At 29.0% G+C, this 23,073-nt stretch overlaps 1 protein-coding gene across 1 annotated transcript; it reads right to left on the reverse strand.

Annotated features, from left to right (window-relative positions):
- Positions 1–1,268: 1,268 nt before the first annotated feature.
- mRpL10 (mitochondrial ribosomal protein L10) lies at positions 1,269–20,653 on the reverse strand. The gene is given in 6 exon segments (XM_067277099.1): positions 1,269–1,543; positions 5,801–5,975; positions 11,784–11,918; positions 12,100–12,164; positions 12,167–12,283; positions 20,626–20,653. Coding segments are annotated over 6 exon segments (756 nt in total). The 3' UTR covers positions 1,269–1,307.
- Between the last annotated feature and the right edge of the window lie 2,420 nt (positions 20,654–23,073).

Here is a 23,073-nt window from a genome sequence, read left to right on the forward strand (position 1 = left end):
ATAAAAAATGACTGCTAAAATCTTGAATAGTTTAAGAAGTTACTTTTTATCGATAAACTTGTTCACAATCTGATGTATCTCTTGTTTCACTACAACTATAATCATTTATATATTTTTTAACATCTGAGAAATTAAATCAAAAATAGAAAGGAAAATTTGATAAATTGTAAACTTTTTAAATTGTTATGTCATAGTAATGTAAAAACTTGTTCAAGACAAAATTATCTAATAAATTAGAACTATTATATAATTACTTTAGAATAAAATTAACTTTCTTTAACTTTAAATAAAAACAAATAAGCTTTATTATGAAACTTTCATAAACTTTTTGGTTTTATCTAAATATAAAATGAAACATTATATGACATAATGATATCATAATCCAAACACAAATGTTAGTAATTTTGCTCATAAATTGTCCAGTTATATTCAGATTAATTATATAATTTGATTTTGATTAGAATTAGTTATATTATGATTTGTTGATTATGTTAAAAATTAACTTATTTCAGATTTAGTTAATTTTAGATAATTCTGAAAAATATTAATCTGAATTCAAGTATACAATTCTATCTATTTATAGTGTGCAGGTATGCTGAGAGTTATATTATTCAGATGTAAAAATAAAATTCCTTCAGGCATAAATAACTTATTTTTATTATTATATACAAGTTTAAACTAATATATATCTGGAAAAACTCTGGCTTTGAATCTACATGATATAACTGCCAACATATTTGCATATTACACAAGAGTTATGATTGGAATTCCATTCTATAGTTATGCTGTTTCAGATATATCTAAATTTAATTATTTCCAATTTAATAATTATTAATATAATTATATAGATACAGATAGCATTATGCCTATTTGGGACCAAATATGAAATTACTAATTAAATCAATTGACTTTTAATACTAGAGCCAAAAAATCTCCAAGTTAATGCTAGGTGTAACATATCAAAAATTATTGTTGGCAGATTTTTGTTTTGATGACAGAAATCAATACATAAAACTAACATATTTTATCTTTAATGGAAGATTGTATAATGAACTAATATTTTATTTCAGTGACAAAATTCTCATCTATAAATGAATAATTACTAAACTTTGTATATTCCTTTAGTATAATATTTTTAAATAGTTAATCTTCAATAATAAATTTTTGTCAGCTAAACAACATATGTAATAAAAATATTTTTTTTACAATACAAGATTATATTTATAGAGTAACAAAAAATACTTGTGTGTTGACTACAAACATTTGAATAGCAACTAATAATGTATACTTTTATTTAAATATTTCAATCATTTATTTACATCCTCTGATTTTTCTGTGACATTTCCTGAAGAATTATTTTGCTTACTATGTTGATGTAGAATTCGATTCAGTTCTATCAAGTGATGAGACAATGTAGTAGTCATCTGAGTAGAACTTAACATTAAAGTATTACATATCTGACTCTGCATAACCTCTAAAGAAGGAAGAGTGCTGTAATTTACAAGTTCTTCACGGCTTAGGAAATGATTATCGATGATTCCAGCTAAAATAAAAAAATATAAAAGACAAGTTACAAAAAATTGAAATATAATGAAATTCATAAACTCATAAAATTCATAGATTTTATACCTTAAAGTTTTGTATCATTTTAAATGTTAAATACTTAAATAAATGGTTCAATTTCATTAATTTTTATAATCAATAGCAACTGTTAAAAGTTTTTTATTTTAAAATGTTTTAATCTTTAGTAACTAGCTCATAAGTAGCATTTACTAGCTCATTACATCATCATATATAAATGTAATAATATGCAAATCTAAACAATTTTTATAACTGGTTTTGGAGCATACTCATTCAATTTATTATTTCTCAATTTAAAAATGTTTAAATTCCAAATACAGTCAATTCTACTTATTGTAATCACAGAAATTATCATCAGTTGGTTCACCTTATTATGTTCTCTTTTCATGTTGTCAGCCTCAAAATGACTGTTCATAAAAAAAGACATTTAATTAGTATCTTAACATTTAGTTTTTAGTTGTACTTTAGTGACAAACATTTAGATTTTAAAAAATCTATTCGTTTCAGTACAAGCAGCTAACAGAATTTATAAGAACATGTTTTAGTGTTTATAAAATTTTTTATATATATATTAGCTGGATGTATTTATGATTAATTTTATCAGTATTCAAATTTCTCAACAGCCAGAATTGTTATCAGAAGATATTTAGATAATTGTTTCTTTTTCAAAATTATTGAAAAAAAATGTTTAACTTAAATTTTTAAGTTATTTGGAATATTTTTACAATGAATAACATTTTATGTTTGTACTTAATATAACCAAAACTAGAATAATTCTAGTTTGTATAGAACAATATCTTAAACAAATATTAACAGTAAGAATATAATTGTTTTTATGAAAAAATTTACACTCTTAAGATGAGTCTGCAAGGCTTAAATAGGTGCTTGAATTTTAATGTTTGGAAGATTCACTCTAATAAAGCATGACTTCTTGTTACTTTGATTTTCAGAGTAATTTCGAAAATTTTCAAATTAGTTCATTAGCATTTTCTCTCAACACATGCAAAACAAATTATTAGTATGTGAAATTAATATGAAACTAGAGCAGAATATAGATCAATGCCCATAAAATTTTTGTGATCTTTCTAATGAAACATACTACAGGAATTTTCCAACTCCTGATGGTCCACACCCCTTTTAATCCAGATAGAATTATGATAGGACATTTAAAATTCCTAATATTGCCAAACTAGTTCACTGCATTTTGCTGAATTGCCACACATGTAGTATGTGTTGACTTGGATTGTCTACAATGTAGTTGTTAGTGATTTCTCTTTTCTGTGACTTTTAGTTCATTTTACTTAGAGGCCATATCTAAGATTAATGTTAGAAAGATGTTAGTTGTATAAAGTGTAATCATCAATCCACATTTAATATATGCAAATTCAACTTTCTAGCAGTCCACAAATACTTTAGAAACATGGAAATTATATAATTAGTGATCCAGAACATAATATTGAGTTATAAATATGTGACCTTGGTTGGTCTGGCAAAGTTGTTAATCCAGCAAGGTTTTAGAATAAAGTGTGTCAGAAAATTGGAGGTCAACCTGTTTATGCAAGTATAACAAGATTCATTAATGTTTTGAACAAATATACAAGGTTAAAAGTTGCTATTGAACAGATTAACATTAGACTAATTATAGTTTATGTTTCTAAAACTTTCTAGATAGAATTCAATTTAATTTTGTTTATTAATTATATAATAATTAGCAATAGAGGAAATTATATTTATTATTATATCAGGATTTTATATATATAGTCATAGTTGAAAAGCTTTGAGAAATTTTCTATTACAAGTTAATGATAAAATATAAATAACTCTAGACACCAAATACTAATACAAAAAGCTGTTATATAACTAACTGTCTATTAGCATTATGGAAAAAGATTTATTTCACAAGTACTTTTGACAGTATATAGTCCTTTTCAGGCAATATCATTCATAGAAAATTCAAATGTTCAGTTCTCTATGAATGCAGTTGTGTGACAGCTTTTTATACAAGTTTGTGATATATTAATAAAGTTGTTCTAAATCTTGTATTTTTGAAATCCAACAGGGAATCATAAAATTATATTATCTGGAAAATATTTACATTTGTTAATAAAAAATAAATCTTTGTATTCAAGGTATCCCAAAAGGAAAGATGACTTTTCCAGGAGGTAAAAAGATAGGTTATTTTAATCAAAAAGTTAATGTAAGCTTTGCTCTATCCCAAATTGTTTCCAAAATAGAGCTGAAATCAGTTTGTACTATTTTCTTTCCCTCCTATTGCTCTGTGGTGCCATTTGAGGTGTCAGTTGTCAGTTAACTGTTGTGACTGTAAAAGTGAATCAATGTGAATCAATGATGTGTACACTCAGAACAGTCAGTTGTCTGTTCTGAGTGTAGAAGTGTTTGCTAAAAATGCCACACATTTTCACTAATGTCAAATAAGAAGATTTGTTTCTGTAATTGTAGTACTCTTGCTTTTGTTGAAAAATACTGTTGACACTTTCCTACACGTCAAATTCTGTATCATAGAGTGTTTTTCACAGTTTTCACCCCATTCATGAGTGGTACACTTCCCAGTGCTCATATTTCATCTGAACAAGGATGTCAACAAAATGTGCAGGAACAGGAACACATTATTGACAAGATTCAGCACAGTCCTACAACTAGCATGTAAAGATTTTCTGCACATCTCAGTGTTTCATGAACATGTGTATGGAAAACACTACATGAAGAGAGGTTGCATCCATTTCATTTGCAAAATCTTCAAAAAGGGACACTGGAATTTTGTCACTGGTTAAATGCTAATCATGAAATGCTTCTATCAATTTATTTACTGATGAAGTCACATTTATCCAGAATGGAATCAACAACAGCAACACCCATCAATGGTCACATGAGAATCCAATTGATACAGTGAAAAGAAATTTCCAAGTTTCTTTCTCAGTCAATGTACTGTACAGTGTGATATAATTAATGACATGTTGATAGGTTCCATTATTTTAGAACATTGACTAACAAGACACAGTTACCTTCAGATTTTGCAAAACATATTAGGTACACAACTAGACTAGTGATTCTCAAAGTGGGGGTCGTGAAAAATATTTGCGGGGTTGCTGAAAAATTGATGCCAGATCAATTTTTTCAAATATTTTATAAATTTACTATGGATTCATGTTTAGAAATAATAGAAATAAAAAATATATAAAATAATTTTTACTTAAATAAATTGCACGTATAAATATATATAAATATTTAAATACGAGCCTAACCCCCTCCCTCCGGGATGTTTTTCGACACATACTTATTCTTCGGGGTTCCTTTGAAATTTTTAAGTGCAGAAGGGGGGTCATGGTCCAAAAAGTTTGAGAAACACTGAACTAGACGACATTCCTTTGGTCACACTGTGCACTATATATTTTTCAGTATGACAGGACCCTTCCCCATACTATCAGACTTGTGAAGAACCATCTCTCCATATTTTCATTAATTGATGGGATTGGTCATGGTGATGCAACTGACTGCCACCAAGATCTCTAGATCTAACCCCATCAGATTTTTGTTTATGGAGCTGGATAGAAAGTGAAGTGTACCAAAGAAAGGTTGATATACAAAGGAATGAGCAGATACACTCAGGCAAGCAATATAACATGTTCTCGTGAGACTAGAAAATTGCATTGAAGGTGACAGTGAAATTTTTGAAAATTATTCTAAACTGTTGGAAATTTCTCACTTGAAAAATAAATATTTAGATGTCTCTATCATAGAAACCATTCAGGATAAAGCACATGTTTATATGAACTTTTTGTTTAAAATAAATTATCCTTTCATCTTCCAGAATATTGTTCTTTTCTCTTAAGAAAAAGAATTTCTTACAGGGATTTCTTCTACACAGAATATTGTTCATTTCTTAAGAGAAAAGTACAATATTCCCTGTAGAAAAATGAACTTTGTTTTAAAAATTATAAAACTTTTTATTTTAAGAATTAAGAATTTTCATTTTGGAACTTGCATCTTTGACCATTATGTTTAATTTTTATTCTAATATGTTCATTTTGTCTTTATTCTTTTTTGAGCAACTGATAAAGATCTGTCAATTTGGTTCAAAAATATTTTTGTTTTCATTAAAACTACAGATGAAATTTAGTAAGATGTTTATTTTTTTTTTAATTAAAATTATATAAAGTTTAATAAAAATTTTCAATAGAAATAATACTTTCATACTTACCTAATAAAATATATTGAGGCATTTTTTTTGAAAGTTTTAATAATCTTGACACATTTGGTTCAGGACTAAATAAATATGCTGAATATGACTGAACAAGGCATAATGCAGCTTCATAAATAGTGCCTTGTAGAGCTAATTTCATAACAGAATTATTATAATGTCGTAAATACATACCCTATAATTCATGAATGTTAAATTAATATTTTGAAATATAATAAAATACAAAATACCAATAAAAATTATTTCAATTAATAAAAATTGCCGGGACCAATATGGCTTTACAGGAAAATATTTCTATTCGACTATACATACATAGATGAGTCTAGCTGATTTGTCCCTTCACACGCTGTACGAGGCAATAACAGTTCCACTGGCGAAGTCGACCTTTCTTTGTAGGCTACCATTCGCCGCAAAATGTAAAATAGTTAAAAAGTCCTCTAGCGGTGGCACAGCATAATTAAAATTAAATTACATTAAAAATTACATTTTTAATTTTAATTATGCAGTGCCACCGCTAGAGGACTTTTTAACTATTTTACATTTTGCGGCGAATGGTAGCCTACAAAGAAAGGTCGACTTCGCCGGTGGAACTGTTATTGCCTCGTACAGCGTGTGAAGGGACAAATCAGCTAGACTCATCTATGTATGTATAGTCGAATAGAAATATTTTTCTGTAAAAAAATTATTTCAGTTTAAAATTATTAAAATTTCTATAATTTTAATTATTTTTGATATTTATTCTAAACAATTTAATTTAATAAATTAAATTGTTTAGAATAAAGTAATAAAGAAATATTGATTTTGATGTTATTAATATCAAAATCAATATTTTTATCTATTGACTTAGTCAATAATGAGACAAACCTTTGCAAGTTAGTTATACTGACCATTTTTAACTGTGGATTTTTTGTAATGAATAATGTATTTTAAATTGTTGAAATATATTATTATTCATTACTAAATTTTATTTTATAACAAAATATAATTATTTTAACATTGCATTTTTATTATAATGTAAAATACTTATATAAACAAATAAAAATTACATATTCATAACACACAATTTTGTTACATTTTTTAGTGTAAACAGATGTCTCTCCTTAGTGCTTGTTAATACTTGATTGCTTCTTGTTCTTTCTACATTCATTGGGGAAAATGCACAAAATTGCTGTGTCAAACTTATCATACAGGAACACACATGTGGCCAAGAGAATAGATTTTATTATTTAACATACATTATTTCTGTACAGAGTGGTGAAAATGCATTTTGGACTATTTGCTTCTCTTCAGTCCTTTTTTTTTTTTACAGCTAAGAGGTGTAAATGTTTTGGTTGGGTTTATTCATTTCACAGTTTAGTATTTTTTTTGTAATATTTCTACAATGTTAGCAAGTTTTATCTTTAACTTTACACAGTTTTGCTTGTTTTTGTTCTTTCTTGTTTTTGGTTTTAATTCTACACCTTCTATCCACGCCACAAATATTGTTTCACAAATAACGTTTTTTATACAATTTATAATTGTATAAAAAAGGACTGGAGAGGGGCAAATAGCCCGAAATGCATTGCCATCACTAGAAATAATGTATGTTAAATAATAAAGTCTATTCTCTTGGTTACATGTGTGTTCCTGTATGATAAATTTGACACAGCAATTTTGTGCATTTTACCCAATAGTGTCTTTCCACTTGTTACTACTACAAAAGATATGTATATGTTTTCTGTCAAAAAAGTTCTTATGATATTGATGCTTTATAAAATTCTTGCTATTTCTCATATTCTTCAAAGAGAGAACTCAACTCTTTTTCAATCAATCTTCTGTTTCTAACAACAAACAACTCTCAAATTAACAGGCAAAGAAACTTATTTGGTATCATTCTCCATGATGAAAATCATTTGATATCTCGTTATGCGGATTATTTAATTAGTTTCTACATTTCTTATCATCTTAAAAATAATGATAAGGATCAGCATTATATTTAATGCTGATCCATATCATTTGACACTGATCATCAATGCTGATCCATATCCATAGATTTATTTGAAATTACTTAGGTTGTTTTTCTTTCAACCTCTGATAGTCCATAAAACAAAGACAAGTGTAAATAACTAAATGAATTTACTACCAAAAGTTAGTACAAACATGATTACTTTTCATCATAATCACCATGAAGATTGAGGCATTTGTCATATCAATGGACAATCTTTGCAATCATCTCTTTATAGAATGTTGAAATAGGCCTTAATGTTGTTTTGAAGATCGCCATTAGTCTTGAACCTCTGCCCTCCTAGACATGTTTTCAGTTCAGGAAAGAGGTAGAAGTCTTCACACATTAAAGGTGTGAAGACTTCCACCTAGCTTGGAACTTTTTAAACACCCAGCATATAGCCCCAATTTAGTACCGAGTACTTTCCACCTCTTTCCTGAACTGGAAACATGGCTAGGAGGGCAGAGGTTCAAGACTAACGACAGTCTTCAAAACAACGTTAAGGCCCATCTCAAGTCACTGGTGGCAACATTTTATGAAGAGGGGATTGCAAAGCTTGTCCACAGATATAACAAATGCCTCAATCTTCATGGTAATTATGTCAAAAAGTAATCATGTTTGTACCTAACTTTTGGTAATAAATTCATTTTGTGATTTACACTTGTCTTTGTTTTATGGATCATTGGAGGTTGAAAAAATCCACCCTCATGTATATAGGGATATTAATATACTTGCACAATACAACTAATTTAACAAAAAAAAAAAAAAGAAAGAAAGAAATTGAAACAATAAAACAATATAGTAAGTGATCATATTATAACTACTGATGAATCACACTATGTAAATGATATACAAATTATGCAGAAATCACAACCAGACATTAGTAACATTCTGAAAATATTCAACAAAAATCCATATTGGCTCACACTAAAATTAGATCAGCAGGAGAGAGAAACCCACTTCTTGGATGTTAAAATAATCATGCACAATAATAAGATGCAAACTTCTACATTCTGCAAACCTTCATATACTTTTTTTTTATTCATGCCACATTCTGTGACCCATCTCAGTACAAGATTAAAGTATTCAGATCATTAGTGAAGAGAGCTTTTATGCATTGCTCAGAGATGTCTGATACAACAAAGAGCTGAATTACATTAGAGACATAGCTTAGAAACATGGATTTAACAAAGCACTGATTTCTGTTTTAGCTAAAGAATTTGTAAGAAATGGGCAACACAATGAAAAAGAACAAGCAATAAGAATCAAATACTACAAGAAACAAATAAGAGGAAAATTGTAGTGGACATCCACCCCAACTTGATTGCTATGTACTGTACAAGTGAATAGCAAGTTACACCAATAGAACAATTGCTTTTAAACTTAACCAAACAATCTTCAGACTCCTAACAAATATAGGATAATTAAAATTTTAACATAACACTGGAAAACCACTCCATACCACCAAAACAATAGCAGATTTAATAGTAACCTCAACACACAGAATGGCAGAACATAAGTGTGACATTGCCAATAAGAAAGCAACAACAATTCTGGCCCAATATGCAATAGAGTATGAGGTGTCAGTACAATAAAATGATGCCAAATTAATTAAAAATAACCCTAGATGCCAATAAACTGAGAACACTAGAAATATGGATATAAGAGCTCAAAACAAGAAATATGTATAAATAGCAAAGATGCAGAAACAATTTCCAGCACTTGGAAATCAATTATGGGCAATCCATTATGTGAAGATACAATTTAATATCATAGGTACACCCCAATATTATATTATTTTAAGCTATAATTTACATTTTTCTATAAAATTATTTAGGGTGATGACATCAGTGATATGGAAACTGGACTGTTTGTTTAAAAAAATTTTGGTTCCAGAACCTTGATTTTTAAAAATGTTCCAAATTCAAAAAGTTTGGCTAAAATGAAGAAAGTCTTCTATAGAAGCCTGACACTGTCTTCTGAATGCAATCAAAAAACATTTGCATTTCTTTTACAACCACAATAAAACTGCTGGAAATGTAGAAAAGATCAGTTTGTCATCACACATTTAAATTGTAAAAAAAAACATTTTTTGTCCAATCGCATAAAAGGGAAAAGAATCATTTTCAGGACGTTTATATAGACAACAGAGAACACTAGAAAAGTGAATAAGACAATAGCCTATGATTGGCAGAAAACAGAAAAAACAAGATAGTCCCATTTGAGTTCCATCTTTTTACAAGCTTGATTGTATATTTATTAAATGATTATAAATAATAATTAAAAATTGAATAAAGAATATCATTCAATACATTCATACAATTCATACAATTATCATTCAATACAACTTATGTATTGAATGATAAGGTAAAATAAATGATACTTAAAATAATGGGGAACAAATTAATAAAAAAAATTTCAGATTTTTCTGGCAATATACTTGATGTACTATTGAATATACTATTTCATCTTTCTGTTAGAAATTTACTTCTAATCAAACATTTCATGTCAGTGAGTGAGCAAATCAATCAGTGAGGCTAAAATAGCTTCGTATTAGATTTACTTGAATATATATATGGATAATTACTTAATTAGAAAACTGAATTCTTAGAGGATTTCTTTGCATACAAAATCAAACAAAATTCAAGGAAAATCTTTATTAAGACAACACAAAAATATGGATGCTAATCAGCTAAGGGGTCAACATTTATTAGAGAGAAAATGTTTCCCAAAACCCATTTTATCTGTAATATAAATGTTGACTTTTTATCCATATTTTTGTGTTACTGATTTTATGGAGTCGTTTGATGTGAAGGACAGATTTATCATAATGCATTTTATTAATACAATTTTGATGATAGTAATGATTTTAAGTATTTAAATATTTCTTAAGGCCTTCACATGCCATTCAATTGTTAAGTGTAGATTCAAAAATATTTTAAAAACTTCTACATATTAATATTTCAATAAGATTGCATTTTCACCCAATAATGAATATCATTAAAAGCCATTTCATTTCTTTCAGTGTTTTTTTTTGTTAAATTTTCACATATAGATGTCATTTAAAATAGTTTTCAATATTCATCTACATGATTTGTTTTAACTTCTCCATTTAGAATGACCTTAGGTTAAAAATATATAATGCCGTAGTCAAAACTATCTTTTACAGCAACTTGTAGACCAGATCAAACTTTTACAAATGGGCTTTAACCAGTGAAAAGCAAACTTAATTTAGTTTGATATAATTATTGTAATATTTTTAAGCAGTATGACAGGGATGGGCAACCCATGGCCCGCAGTAATACTTTTTGTGGCCCGCATTGCATAAAATATTAATAAAAAATATCAATTTTCCAGCTTAAGGAAGTATGCAGAAAAAATTCAAATGTTATTTTCTACAACTTATGTATGTGAATAGTTTTTCTGCAATAAACTTAGTAAAAATTAAAACAGGAAATGGCTGACAGACACATCAAATCTAATTTAAAGCTCGTGGTGACTAATATTTAACCAAATATTTCCAATATATTTATTACATTTACATCTGTGCCAAAAGCTAAATTAAATATATTTATGCTAATTTATAATTATATATGAATAAATAATTGTGATTTATTGACATTTTTTCTTCTCTTTTCTCTTGTATGTGGCCCGCGTCAGTTCAAAAGTTTTGAAATGCAGCTGTTACATAGAAAAAGGATGCCCATCCCTGCAATATGGGATGATAACATCTTGTCAGTAATACAAAAAAACAACACAGCCAATGCATAAAAAGTTAAAAATTTTAGTTTTACTATTTACTAAACAGGTTTATCAAACTGCCAATATTTTCTCACTGTATAATATTTTAATCAAAATGCCTTGGCTAACCACATACTCCATAGAATATACTGTATATATAATCAAATTTCACTATGTATAACAGCATATGATATATTATAACTAATAAATACAGTTTCAAAATATCACTATTTGTCTGTAATACATGCTATTTCATACCTGTTTAAATAACATATTACTAATAATTCTTTTTTCTTCATCTGTAAGTGAATTGTGGTGAAAGAAACAAACCATACGAGATGCATTCCATTCATTCATTGCCTGTTTTGCAAGCAACTGTTCATAAGGATGAATCTGAAAATACATATGAAAATTCCAATGTGATATAAGTTTTAATTCATTAAATTTAATTACTATTATAAGAAAATGCTAGTGAAATGTTAGAAGAATTCCTAAATTTTAACTAATATGGATAATAAATCTTCTCATATATGGATATATGAGATTATAAAGTAATTGAAATTTAACAACTTACATATTTTTCTTCCTCTATTTTAGCTCGAGAACAACGTTGAAAGTCAGGTGTTTCATTCTTTTTTACATTGGTTTACAAACTTCCAACATGCATTTTCTAACAAAATGAGGTTCTGGTGGATTTCTAGATTTTATTCTTCGATATCTTACGGGAATTACATTTATATTGCAAGCATAATAACATTCTGAAAATTTAATATTCCATTAGCACCTAACATGTAAAATATAAATAATTTTTAAAATTTTAATGTAGTTAGCCAAAGTCATGATTTAAAATTTCATTAGTTGTTAATAAATACAACAAAATTATTTGCAAGATTATATTTAAAAAAGTTAATATAAACAATTATCATATTAAAGAATTTTTGTTTGGGAAATAACTAGGAAATTTTACAGTTGATTGTCATCATCAAACACTAATTAATACAAAATAATCTCAATATCTTTTAATGATACTCTAATTGCTTCATTCTAGAAATCCATCTTATATATAAGATATATAAAAATACTTACATTAAAATTGTCACAAACATTTTTTTGTGGAAAAAAAATAGAAATGGCATAGGAATTGCTGAATTGCCACAAAATGTTTGAATAAGTGGGCAAAGTCCCTGGGGCAAGTGAGCATAGCCAGTGGGGCAAAACCTCCCTAGTAAATCTAAATATATAAAATTACTTGTCCTGACTGATTAATTCATCATCGCCCAGAGCAAACCGCTGAATCTAAAGAGGTGAAATTTGGTAGACAGTTAGGGTACATCATGAAAATGCATACTAAGAAGAGATTTTTCGAAATTTCTTTCCAGGGGAGAGGGAAAGCATTACGGCTTAACCAGAAGAACGACTTCTACTGTACTATTTTAGATATGATTTTTTGTTTTTAACTGCGTTTTAATATGGTACACCATGGGAATGCACATTATAAAGGGATTTTTCAAAATTCCCCTGTGGAAGGAGAGGGAAAGCATTAAGGTTTAACTTGAAGAATGGCTTCTACTGTACCACTTTAGATGCGATTTTTGTTTTTAACTATGTTTAGTCTTCATTGAGTAGTTAGGTATATTAAATTGATAACATTTCAGACATTGTTATAAATATTTTTATATATTTCAATTTTTTAACCAAATGTTCGAACCTTTTTAAATTTGAATTTGTTATTGCATATTGGTTCAATTATAGAATGATTGTAAACATTCCAGAAAATTGTCCAAACTGAAAACAGTTTGATTCTCAGCAATTCTCATCATTCTCAGCGGTAGGTGTTATATAACAATTACTATGGTTGTTAAAATACTGAATATAAATGATGTTTGCTTGCAAAATCCTTGCAGGCGAAGTGCGAGTAACAGCTAGTCAATAATATGATTTCAACAGTGTTCTTCAGTCTAATAATGCATTATTTCTAAAGGATATACTGAAATATCAGCAATGTATTCTTCATTGCACTTGGCTGGATAGGATAATAATTACTTTGTAAAATAATAAATTTTAGTTATTTTATCACCATATAATGCAATATGAAAGAAATGAATAGATCTAGCTAACATATAACTGATTATAGTAACTGAATACCATAAGTAGTTAGATGTTAAAAGTTAATTAGTAATGTATTGTAATTTTGTGCATATAACCTGCACTGGAATATACCCTGCAAAAGATTCCTAGAATAGAAACAAAATCTTTACATAACATGCATCATTGTATTTCTACATCTAGAGTAGCCACTGAAATTAACACTGGAAAGACTGAAAGCATAATAGCTCAGTCCAATCCCCATAGGTAGCGTTTCATGATGTTCCCTTTCATATTGCATTTACACACAAATAATTGATGTTTTAACTTTAATTTTTACTTATAACATTTGGTACTTTTATGTTTTCCTCCTGTGTGTCATGTCATGCTGTGTCACATGGTATAATACATTCCTGTCATGGGTAGTTGCAGGACTACCCGTGACAGGACTATCCCATACTGCTTATAAAACAACATTGCTTAATTGGATTATTATTTAAAATGAATGTAAAGTGTGCAAAAAAAAAATAAGAAAAGAAGAATATAAAGTGTAAAAAAAGAAAGACAAAATCTGAATTTTTATTCTGAAAATTTTAAAAAGGATGTTTTTTAGAAATTAGCCTTGGAATATATTATTATTTTAACAAAATATTTCAAATAACCTATTGTTTCCTTTTGTTTATGCAAATAAGTCTCTTGTTTCAAATATGCCATTCTTCTCAGCAGTATGCATAACATAAATACTGCTGAGAAGAATGGCATATTTGTTAGCCATTTTCAATGTAATTTTGAATTACGATGTTCATATTTTTCAGTAATAAGGTTATTATTTTCTCAAATTGTTTTGAAAAAGGTAATAAAACAAATTTATTTCTAGAACATTAACAGCCAAGATTGAGTTGCAACAAAATAATTTGTAGGTGTACATTTGGTGTATGGACTAATTTATTGAAGCTCAGATCAGTTAGGTTTCATTTCTTTTAGTTTTGAGTTTTATAGGGGTTGAGGAAGTATTGTAATGTAAGCTTTGTATGCAAATTGTTAAATAAGCTAAGGATAGCAAACAGAAGTCCATAAAATTGTCATTCTAGCAGTATTAATTTAATGTTTTAACCTAACAAAAATAGCAAAAAAATTAGTACAGTAGAGAGTCATTTATCCAAACACTAGTTATCCGAACGCTTTCCAGTCGGACTGTGTCATGCTGAATCGAACTTTTTTGATACTAGATTTACTTCTAAAGTATAATTTTTTTGTTTTTATATTTTTCAATATATTTATTTTGTTTGTACAAAATAAAGAAATAACTTTTAACGATACAATAGCCTCGATTATTATTATAAAAATTTTCGTTAGGCTTAAAATTGACGAAAATTCAACACGAAGCGACACGCAACGGAGAAAAATTTCAACATCGGACAGGTTAATACATTTTTTCGTACATAATCGGTTATCTGAACAACCCCAGTCCCCAATTGATTCGGATAAACGACTCTCTACTGTACTTGTAAATTTTTTGAATAGTTATTTTTGGTTTATTTCAACATAAATTTTGCCATCGGTTTTTTGAATAGCATGCTTTAAATGTAAGAAAATTAACAAAAAAATTACAACATAAGAACACATCTCACAAGTGGGATGCAAACATACCAGTACCAAATATTTTTTAGAATAAAAATGTAAAAGCCTGAATGTAATTTTAAAAATGATCTGCAACTATCATTAGAGGAGGTATGTACAAAGAACATTGGTATTGTCAGAATGTTTAAACAAAAGAAAAAAAAATACACAATGTGATCTCAATTTATATGATATAATGCCAAGTGATTTTACAAAATAATGCTGTATATAGTAATGTAGGTTTCTAATCTATATTAATATGAAAGTAATAAGAACATGTAACTAATGCAGTTGTAGTCTAATGTAAAAATTTATATGTATATATAAATTTTACCTATTTATGTATATTGCTGTATTTACTTGTTGGAAACAATATTATAAACATTCTATTTATATTAATACTACATTATTTACACGTTCTTATTATTTTTATATTAATATAGATTAAAATCCTACATTATTATAATGCTAGCAAAGAATGTCCAGCATTGCCCAGGAACTCAGGGAGAGGGTTGAGCTGTCCTCCAATACAAACAGCTCAAATTGCATTGCAAAAGAACAAGTCTTATTACATGTGTAAAAATTAACTTACTTGATATGTTAGTGAGGTTTAAAAAGCCACATACAAAATCAGTCTCTAACTATAGTAGTGAAAAAAATCAGTGAACAGTATTTTTGTATATATTATAACAGAAAATAGAAATATAAACCAGTTCTATTATGCATGTAACTATCAGTTAATTTAAAAAAAAATTTTTTTCACAGATTATCCATGAATATGGAAAGAAAAAACACTGTGTTCTAGTAGTATGTAATGTAGAACTTACACAGTATGTTACCATTACAAATATTTAGAAGTGGAATTAAGCCAAGATGGGAAAGATAACAGAGATGAGAAGCAGAATAAAAGAAAGAAAAACAATTAACTAGGCTGACTGGATTGCAGTAGAATGCCAAAAGCTTAAAAAGAAAATGGGATATATGTAATATCTTAGTGAGAAGTATATAATTATATTGAGCAAAATGTGGAGAATATCAAGAGCAGATGTTAGAAGACTTACTGCAGTCAAAATAATACATTTATGAGATCAAGCAGAATATTGTGAATAGACAAAATAAAAATAACAAAATGATAAAAGGAAAGTACGACATCAGGGAAGAAATGTTTGAATAGAACAGAGTTTCCGGAAAAACTATCTGAAGATCAAAAGACAAAATGAAATTCCTGAAACCAATTATACCTCATATACGTATAATATATGAGGCATAATTGGTTTACACACACATACACTATACCTCATATATGTATAATATATGTGTGTATGAGATGTGGCTAGAAAATAATGAGACTGAAGTTCCTGAACTTTAAATCTTGAGAGTATACTCACTTTAGTTGTATTCCCATTCAATGTATGATCTGCTTCCACACAGTGCTGTATTCATAACTTCCACTGATCATAACAGTGCTACAGGTCATTATCTGTAAGACTATGCAGAAGCTCTGTTGTTTTTTTCTTGACAGTAGAAACCAAATCAAAACAGTGTCACTTCAGAGCAGACTTTAGGGATAAGGTAAAAGTCATATGGCAAGTACAGTGGGTGTTCAAGTAGTGTGACTCCCTTCTTGGCCAGAAACTGCTTCACTGACAAAGAAGAACAGGCTGGTGTGTCCTGATTGAGAATGAAACTATTTTGCCATAAGTGTCACTGCTTTCTTCTGATCCTTTCCCGCAAAGATTTCAGAACTTCTTTGTAGTAGTACTGGTTTACAATTTGTTCCACTTTTTGGACCTTTTCCTCGGTTTTTCATGTGCTGGACCATCCAGAACATTCACTGTCTTTCACATCCTGTTGGCCCTCAGAAAATCTCATGTGCCATTTGAACATGCATTACAACAAGAAAGACATGTGTCTCTGTATGCTTCACACAGCAGGTGAGAAGATTCAATGGCAATTTTTTCAATTTCACCAAAAATTTTAGGGTTGATATTCTGCTCCTCTTTCAAGCTGGCCATTTTTCCAACATGTGCTAACATATCCACTCACAACAAGCACTCACAGCAATCTAATGGCAGTAGCAAGTTGAGACTTGTTGTGCTTGTTCAAGGTTGTTTATCCACCTACATACTTCAGCCCCCATGCAACTGTTGCATGCAGGCAATCACAGTCTCGTTATTTTCTTGCCACACCATGTATTTGTGAGAAAGATAAGATGTATTTACAAATAGAAAATTTTATAATAATGTGCAATATGCTTTTTTTTTTTTTTTGATCCATCTGATTACTACTTTATTCCATTTAGTTAGTAATAATTATTGGGAGAACATGCAATGTATGAACAAAATTTTAAAACATTAAATCTAATGATAATAGAAACCAACTTTAAATTACTGGAAATTAGACTTAATATGAAAATTATCACCTTTAATTGTCCAGCACAAATGTTTTAACAAAAATAAAAACGTTTTCGATCGTTTTCAACGGTCATCTTCAGTTACAACTCAAATTAAAAAAAGAACGTTCTTTTTTTAATTTGAGTTGTAACTGAAGATGACCGTTGAAAACGATCGAAAACGTTTTTATTTTTGTTAAAACATTTGTGCTGGACAATTAAAGGTGATAATTTTCATATTAAGTCTAATGATAATACAAGTCCCTAGGCCTGCAAATGAGATCTATGACTACAAGAAAAAAATTCACAAAACTATTTTTTACATATAATCTCAAATAACCTGATTTTTAGTTCAATGGCAAATGATTGCTGGATTACATAGAGTTATAATAACCAGTATGATTATAATTAAATTAATAGTTCTGGGAGAGAAGATCAGACAGAGGTCCAGATAGCATAATTGGAAATGTATCCACATGACAAGCAGGAGTTGTGGATTCAAGTCCCACTTCAGGCAGATTATTTACTTCCAGAACCTTCTAAATTAATTGTTAAAATATTAATTTAATTATAATTATTAAATTTATCAAGAGATGGCACTTAATGCCAAATTACTTAATAATTAGTAGCATTGTTATAGGCAGATGTAATCCAGTAATTATTTGGCATTAAACTATTTTTTTAATTTGAAATTCATGACCCAGCAAGAATTTTGTTACTTGGAACATCTAATGTAATACAGAAGATCTCATAAATGCTGAGCATATACTCTAGAGCAGTGGTATTCAATCTATGTCTCGCGACCCTATTTGGGGTCATGCAAAATTACCTTGGGGTCGCACTGCTAAAGTGTTTGAATACCATTGCTCTAGAGCAGGGGTGGCGAACCTATGGAATGTGTGCCCAAAGTGTCACATAAGGAGAATCATCTGGCACATAATGTATCATACGATTTCTGTCTTTTTCAATCATCCTTTCAGTTTATCACCTGATCGTCCTTTTTTCAATCAGCTTTTTTACAGTTATTCTAATTAAAGCGTATTCGTTTAATTTCTTTAAATATTGTTATTCGAAGTCTGAAACTTTGGCATGCATTAACATCTTTAAAGCTAAGTATGCTTACAATATGGCACGTGAACACAAAAAGATTTGCCATCCCTGCTCTAGAGCAATTAAAATAGCTGAGTTTTTTATTTCTATTTGGATTTTATTCTTATTAAATATAAAATATTTTGTCTGTTACTATAAAACTTTATTGATTTGTTTGACTATTTTATATATACATATTATGAATTCTGAGTTCTAAAGAACCTGAAAAATCTTGAGAATAAATAAATTAAATCTCATTCCTTAAAAAAAAATGTAGTGTTTCTGAATTTAAGTTGATTCACTTGCTTAATTTGTATTTAAAACAAAACTCTAAGATAAAAAATATATCATCAAGCTTTCTTTGAGAAGTCTACAGAAGCATTCTCCTAGTCTTAATATCTTAATTATAAAAAGAAAACTTTGCAATATGTAGCTAGACAATAAAATAGTCTTAAAGTACATAGTTTTTTAGATTTTTCAAATTACTTTTTTCTACAAAAAATTTTCATACCTTCCAAAATTTGAGTATCACTGAACAAAATTTGAATGCTTTTATGGCTATTTATTATGTAAATGTCTACTTTTTTTTTTGTAACTCTTTCCGCCCTGTGGGCACTAAGAGGGCCTCTTATAGCAAGCCCATTATGGGTTCGGCCAGGCCCACAATGGGGCGGCCGGGTGGTGAGGAACGGGGACCGACGTATCCGGATGCACCACCCCCGAAAAATTTCTGGGGATTTTTCGACCCGTCCGGATTCGATCCCAGGTCCCCCAGGGCGGCAGGCTGTGAACCTTGACCGCTCGGCCATCCGGCCAAGTAAATGTCTACTAGAACATATCATATTAGTAGGACTTATTACAAATTTAAGAAAACTGTTCAGAAAAAACAATCTTTATTTTTCACAGGTGAAACAGGTGAAAAATAAAGATTGTTTTTTTGTGAATAGTCTCACTAATATGATATGTCCTAGTAAACATTTACATAATAAATTGTATAAATAAAGACACAGAGGCATATGAATTAGTTTTTATGGCTAATTCAATAACTGTCACTCTGAAACATCTTTAAAAAATAAAAATAAAAGAAACAAGCATTAATAAATTTCTATTCTCAAAATATTTTCTTATGATAGTTAGTTTTGGATGGCATGCAATATAAGGTTCACAGGATATTTTGCAAAGATGCAAGTTCCTAAACTCATACATCCATAGCGGATTCGAAAATCACTCAGCAAGCTTCAACTCGGGAACAAAGCCGTCCTTTCTCTTCCACCAGATGCGGGAGCCGGCTCGTGATAATCTAAATGATGATTTTCGAAAAACCTTTGACTACACAGTATTTAGGAAAGACTATGTTACATTACCATATGATAGAAACAAGAAATAAAGAGAAAAACTGCTTTTCCAGAGAGAAAGTTCATTCAATTCATGGCAATGATCTGTCACCTATGTTACAGTTTGACATTTAGTGAAGCTGCAGAACAAATAACTGTAGAGTAACATATAATGCAATAACAGCAGACATTTTCTCAAATGCATATCTTAAACATGTGCCAACAAGAATAAGGCTATTTTTAGGATATTTAAATATCTCTTGGAATATTCTATTCATAAATACGATAGCATTTTATTTCATGGCAAAGACGTGATTATTAAATTTACATGCAATTTTTCATTTTAATCAACAACATCGACACATAGAAAATAGGCAAGTTTGTTTGTATGTAAGAATAATAATACAAATTGTATTGATTAATCACGTGGTTTGTATATACGCGAACAAGCTTGTTTACGTTATTTACGTAAAGGTTATCATTCGTATAAATTTAACATCATTTGAACGTTCCTGAATCATGAGTATTCTAAAATTTAACTAATTTAATATTACAAGTAAATACTTCAGAAGTGTCTTACGTCTAAATTTCGTGATGATAGCCGCCATTTTATTTAATTTTTTGTGCCTTCTTTTTCCGTACGAGGGCGCTTCAGCAATCACGTACTGTACGGCCAGAGGTCCTTGAACTATGCTCTCGAGTAGAGTTAATGTATCAGGTCGCCGATAGCTGGCGTTAGAGTCGCACTTTGGCGAGAAGTTGGTTTATCTATTTGGTTAGTAGATGGTTTTACCGTTTTCAAGCATTTTTGTAACTTTTTTCTACTGTTCTGTCGAAAAGAATGTTATTCGTAATTCATTTTTTTAATTTTATATCGTATACAAAGAAAGAAAAAGTATATTTGGTATATTAAAAAATTTAATAAAATGATAATTTGAAATTACAGATGAAAATGTGGATAAATCGAAAATAATTATCCGGGTTTTAAATAGAGGTCTGTTTAAAAATGTTATATTGCTACATATTGTGAATGAAAGTTTTTTACAGTACACTTTTTTACAGTGACTTTTAATCCCCCTCTCTAACTTGTTCCTAACTTTTTTTGGGCTCAACTTAATCTCTATCATTAATAAACACAATATAAATTGTGAATAACGTATATTATCCTTTCTCACTGCAAACTACAATAATTCACCTAATATTAATAAGTAAATAAAGATATGGACTTAATTAACCTTGATAAACCCCAAAGACACGCTAAATCCTAAATCTTTTTTTTTTTTTTTTTGTAACACTTTAAATCTATCTTATCTTAACATGTGGTTTAACATTATTTTTATACATTATTTAACATATACATTTCCATAATTAAATGTATATAATTCTCATCGACCCATTTTCTTGTTCTTAACGAAAACTCCCAAAAATATTTAAAAACGAACAAAAATTGTATGCGATAAACACAGTCTAATCCATTTAAAGTCTAAAATCTTGACAGTGACAGTTAATGGAAATATAAATATTAACGACATTTACGAATAAATAATGTTCAAAATCGAATTTAAATAGTATTTATAAGCAGTCCTTTGAAAAAGACAAAGAAAATATCTGAGTTAAAAACGAGAAAATTTCATATATTAAAAGAATTTCGAATGTTTACAGCTGACTCTTCCTATGCTCAAGCCAAACTTACTCCTTGAAGCGATTGAAGCGCTCGAAGTGGCAGAAATATGTATTACTCCACAATCGTAGCATTAGAGCTATTGGCATCTCAAGGACTAGTAGTGTTCGGATACTATCGATAGCGATACTCATCGATATCTATCGATATTTTTTATGCGAAACATCGATAGTATTGATACTATCGGTTATCCGATTTACAGTTGGTTACTAACCTATTAATGTAAAATAGATGTCAAATAAAGACAGCAAACAATCAGATTTATTTAATAAACAAACAAACTATACTTCAATTAAAAGTATTTATCATTCTTATCCTTATCATTCTTCATCTCCTACTAGAGCATCCTGAATAACGAGGTTTAAGCTCTGAACAAAACAAGATAGATTCCTGATTTTTAATTAATATCGTTGGCTGCATTATCGGTGGTTTTGCACACGATTTTATCTTCTAGAGACCGCTTTTAAAAACTTTCAACAAATTTGCTATATTCTCTGATGTATGAGTAGTAGCCACTATCAACGTTTCAAGTACACACGATGAAAATATATCATTAAAAATAAAATGGCATGTTACAGTTAAATATGACTGATTATTTATAGAAGTCCGCATATCGGTAGTTATGGATACATATTTCACACTGTATCGATCATAACTTTCAATTTTTCTTTACACCTTTGTACAAGTATGTTGCTGATATATTTTGGTGAGGGTAGTTTAAATCTTGGTTCTAATTCGTGTATAAATTGCACAAATCCCTTATCCTGAACAACAGAATACAGTTGTCAATCACATGCAATGAATATTGACAATTTTTTATTTATATTAGTTGCCCTTTTGTTATTGATATTGAAAACGTCTTGATTATTAGTGAAATATTGACATACTTTTTCTTGTGTCGATGGAAAACTTGGATGATGAGTTTTCTGAATCTCGAGCTTCTAGATGTTAAAGCAGAGTAGTCAATATTGCTAATAAAAACGTTTCTAAATTCAACCAGATGGAAACGTTCTACATGATCTCTTAAATTTGATGAGTTTCCTGATGTTTTGTACATTTTTTTACGATAGAAAATTGGACAATCGATAGCGATGATATTTTTAAAACATCGATAGTACAAATAGAGCTATCGATAGTATCCGAATACTAAGGACCAGTATATCTATCGACTCTGGTACAATGATACTAATAATATGCTGTATGTATGATTTCTTTCTTACTTCTTCGCCCCTATTTATGTGGAGGCCAGACCTATGAGCAAGATTTTTAAAAGGGTGGGATTAAAAAACATTATTTTTTCATAAAATAGTTCATTGATTTTTACAATACAGGGGCTGTTCGTAAATT

This window comes from Centruroides vittatus, unplaced genomic scaffold, assembly GCF_030686945.1.
Source record: "Centruroides vittatus isolate TY-2023 unplaced genomic scaffold, ASM3068694v2 contig_728, whole genome shotgun sequence".
Lineage (NCBI taxonomy): Eukaryota > Metazoa > Arthropoda > Arachnida > Scorpiones > Buthidae > Centruroides > Centruroides vittatus.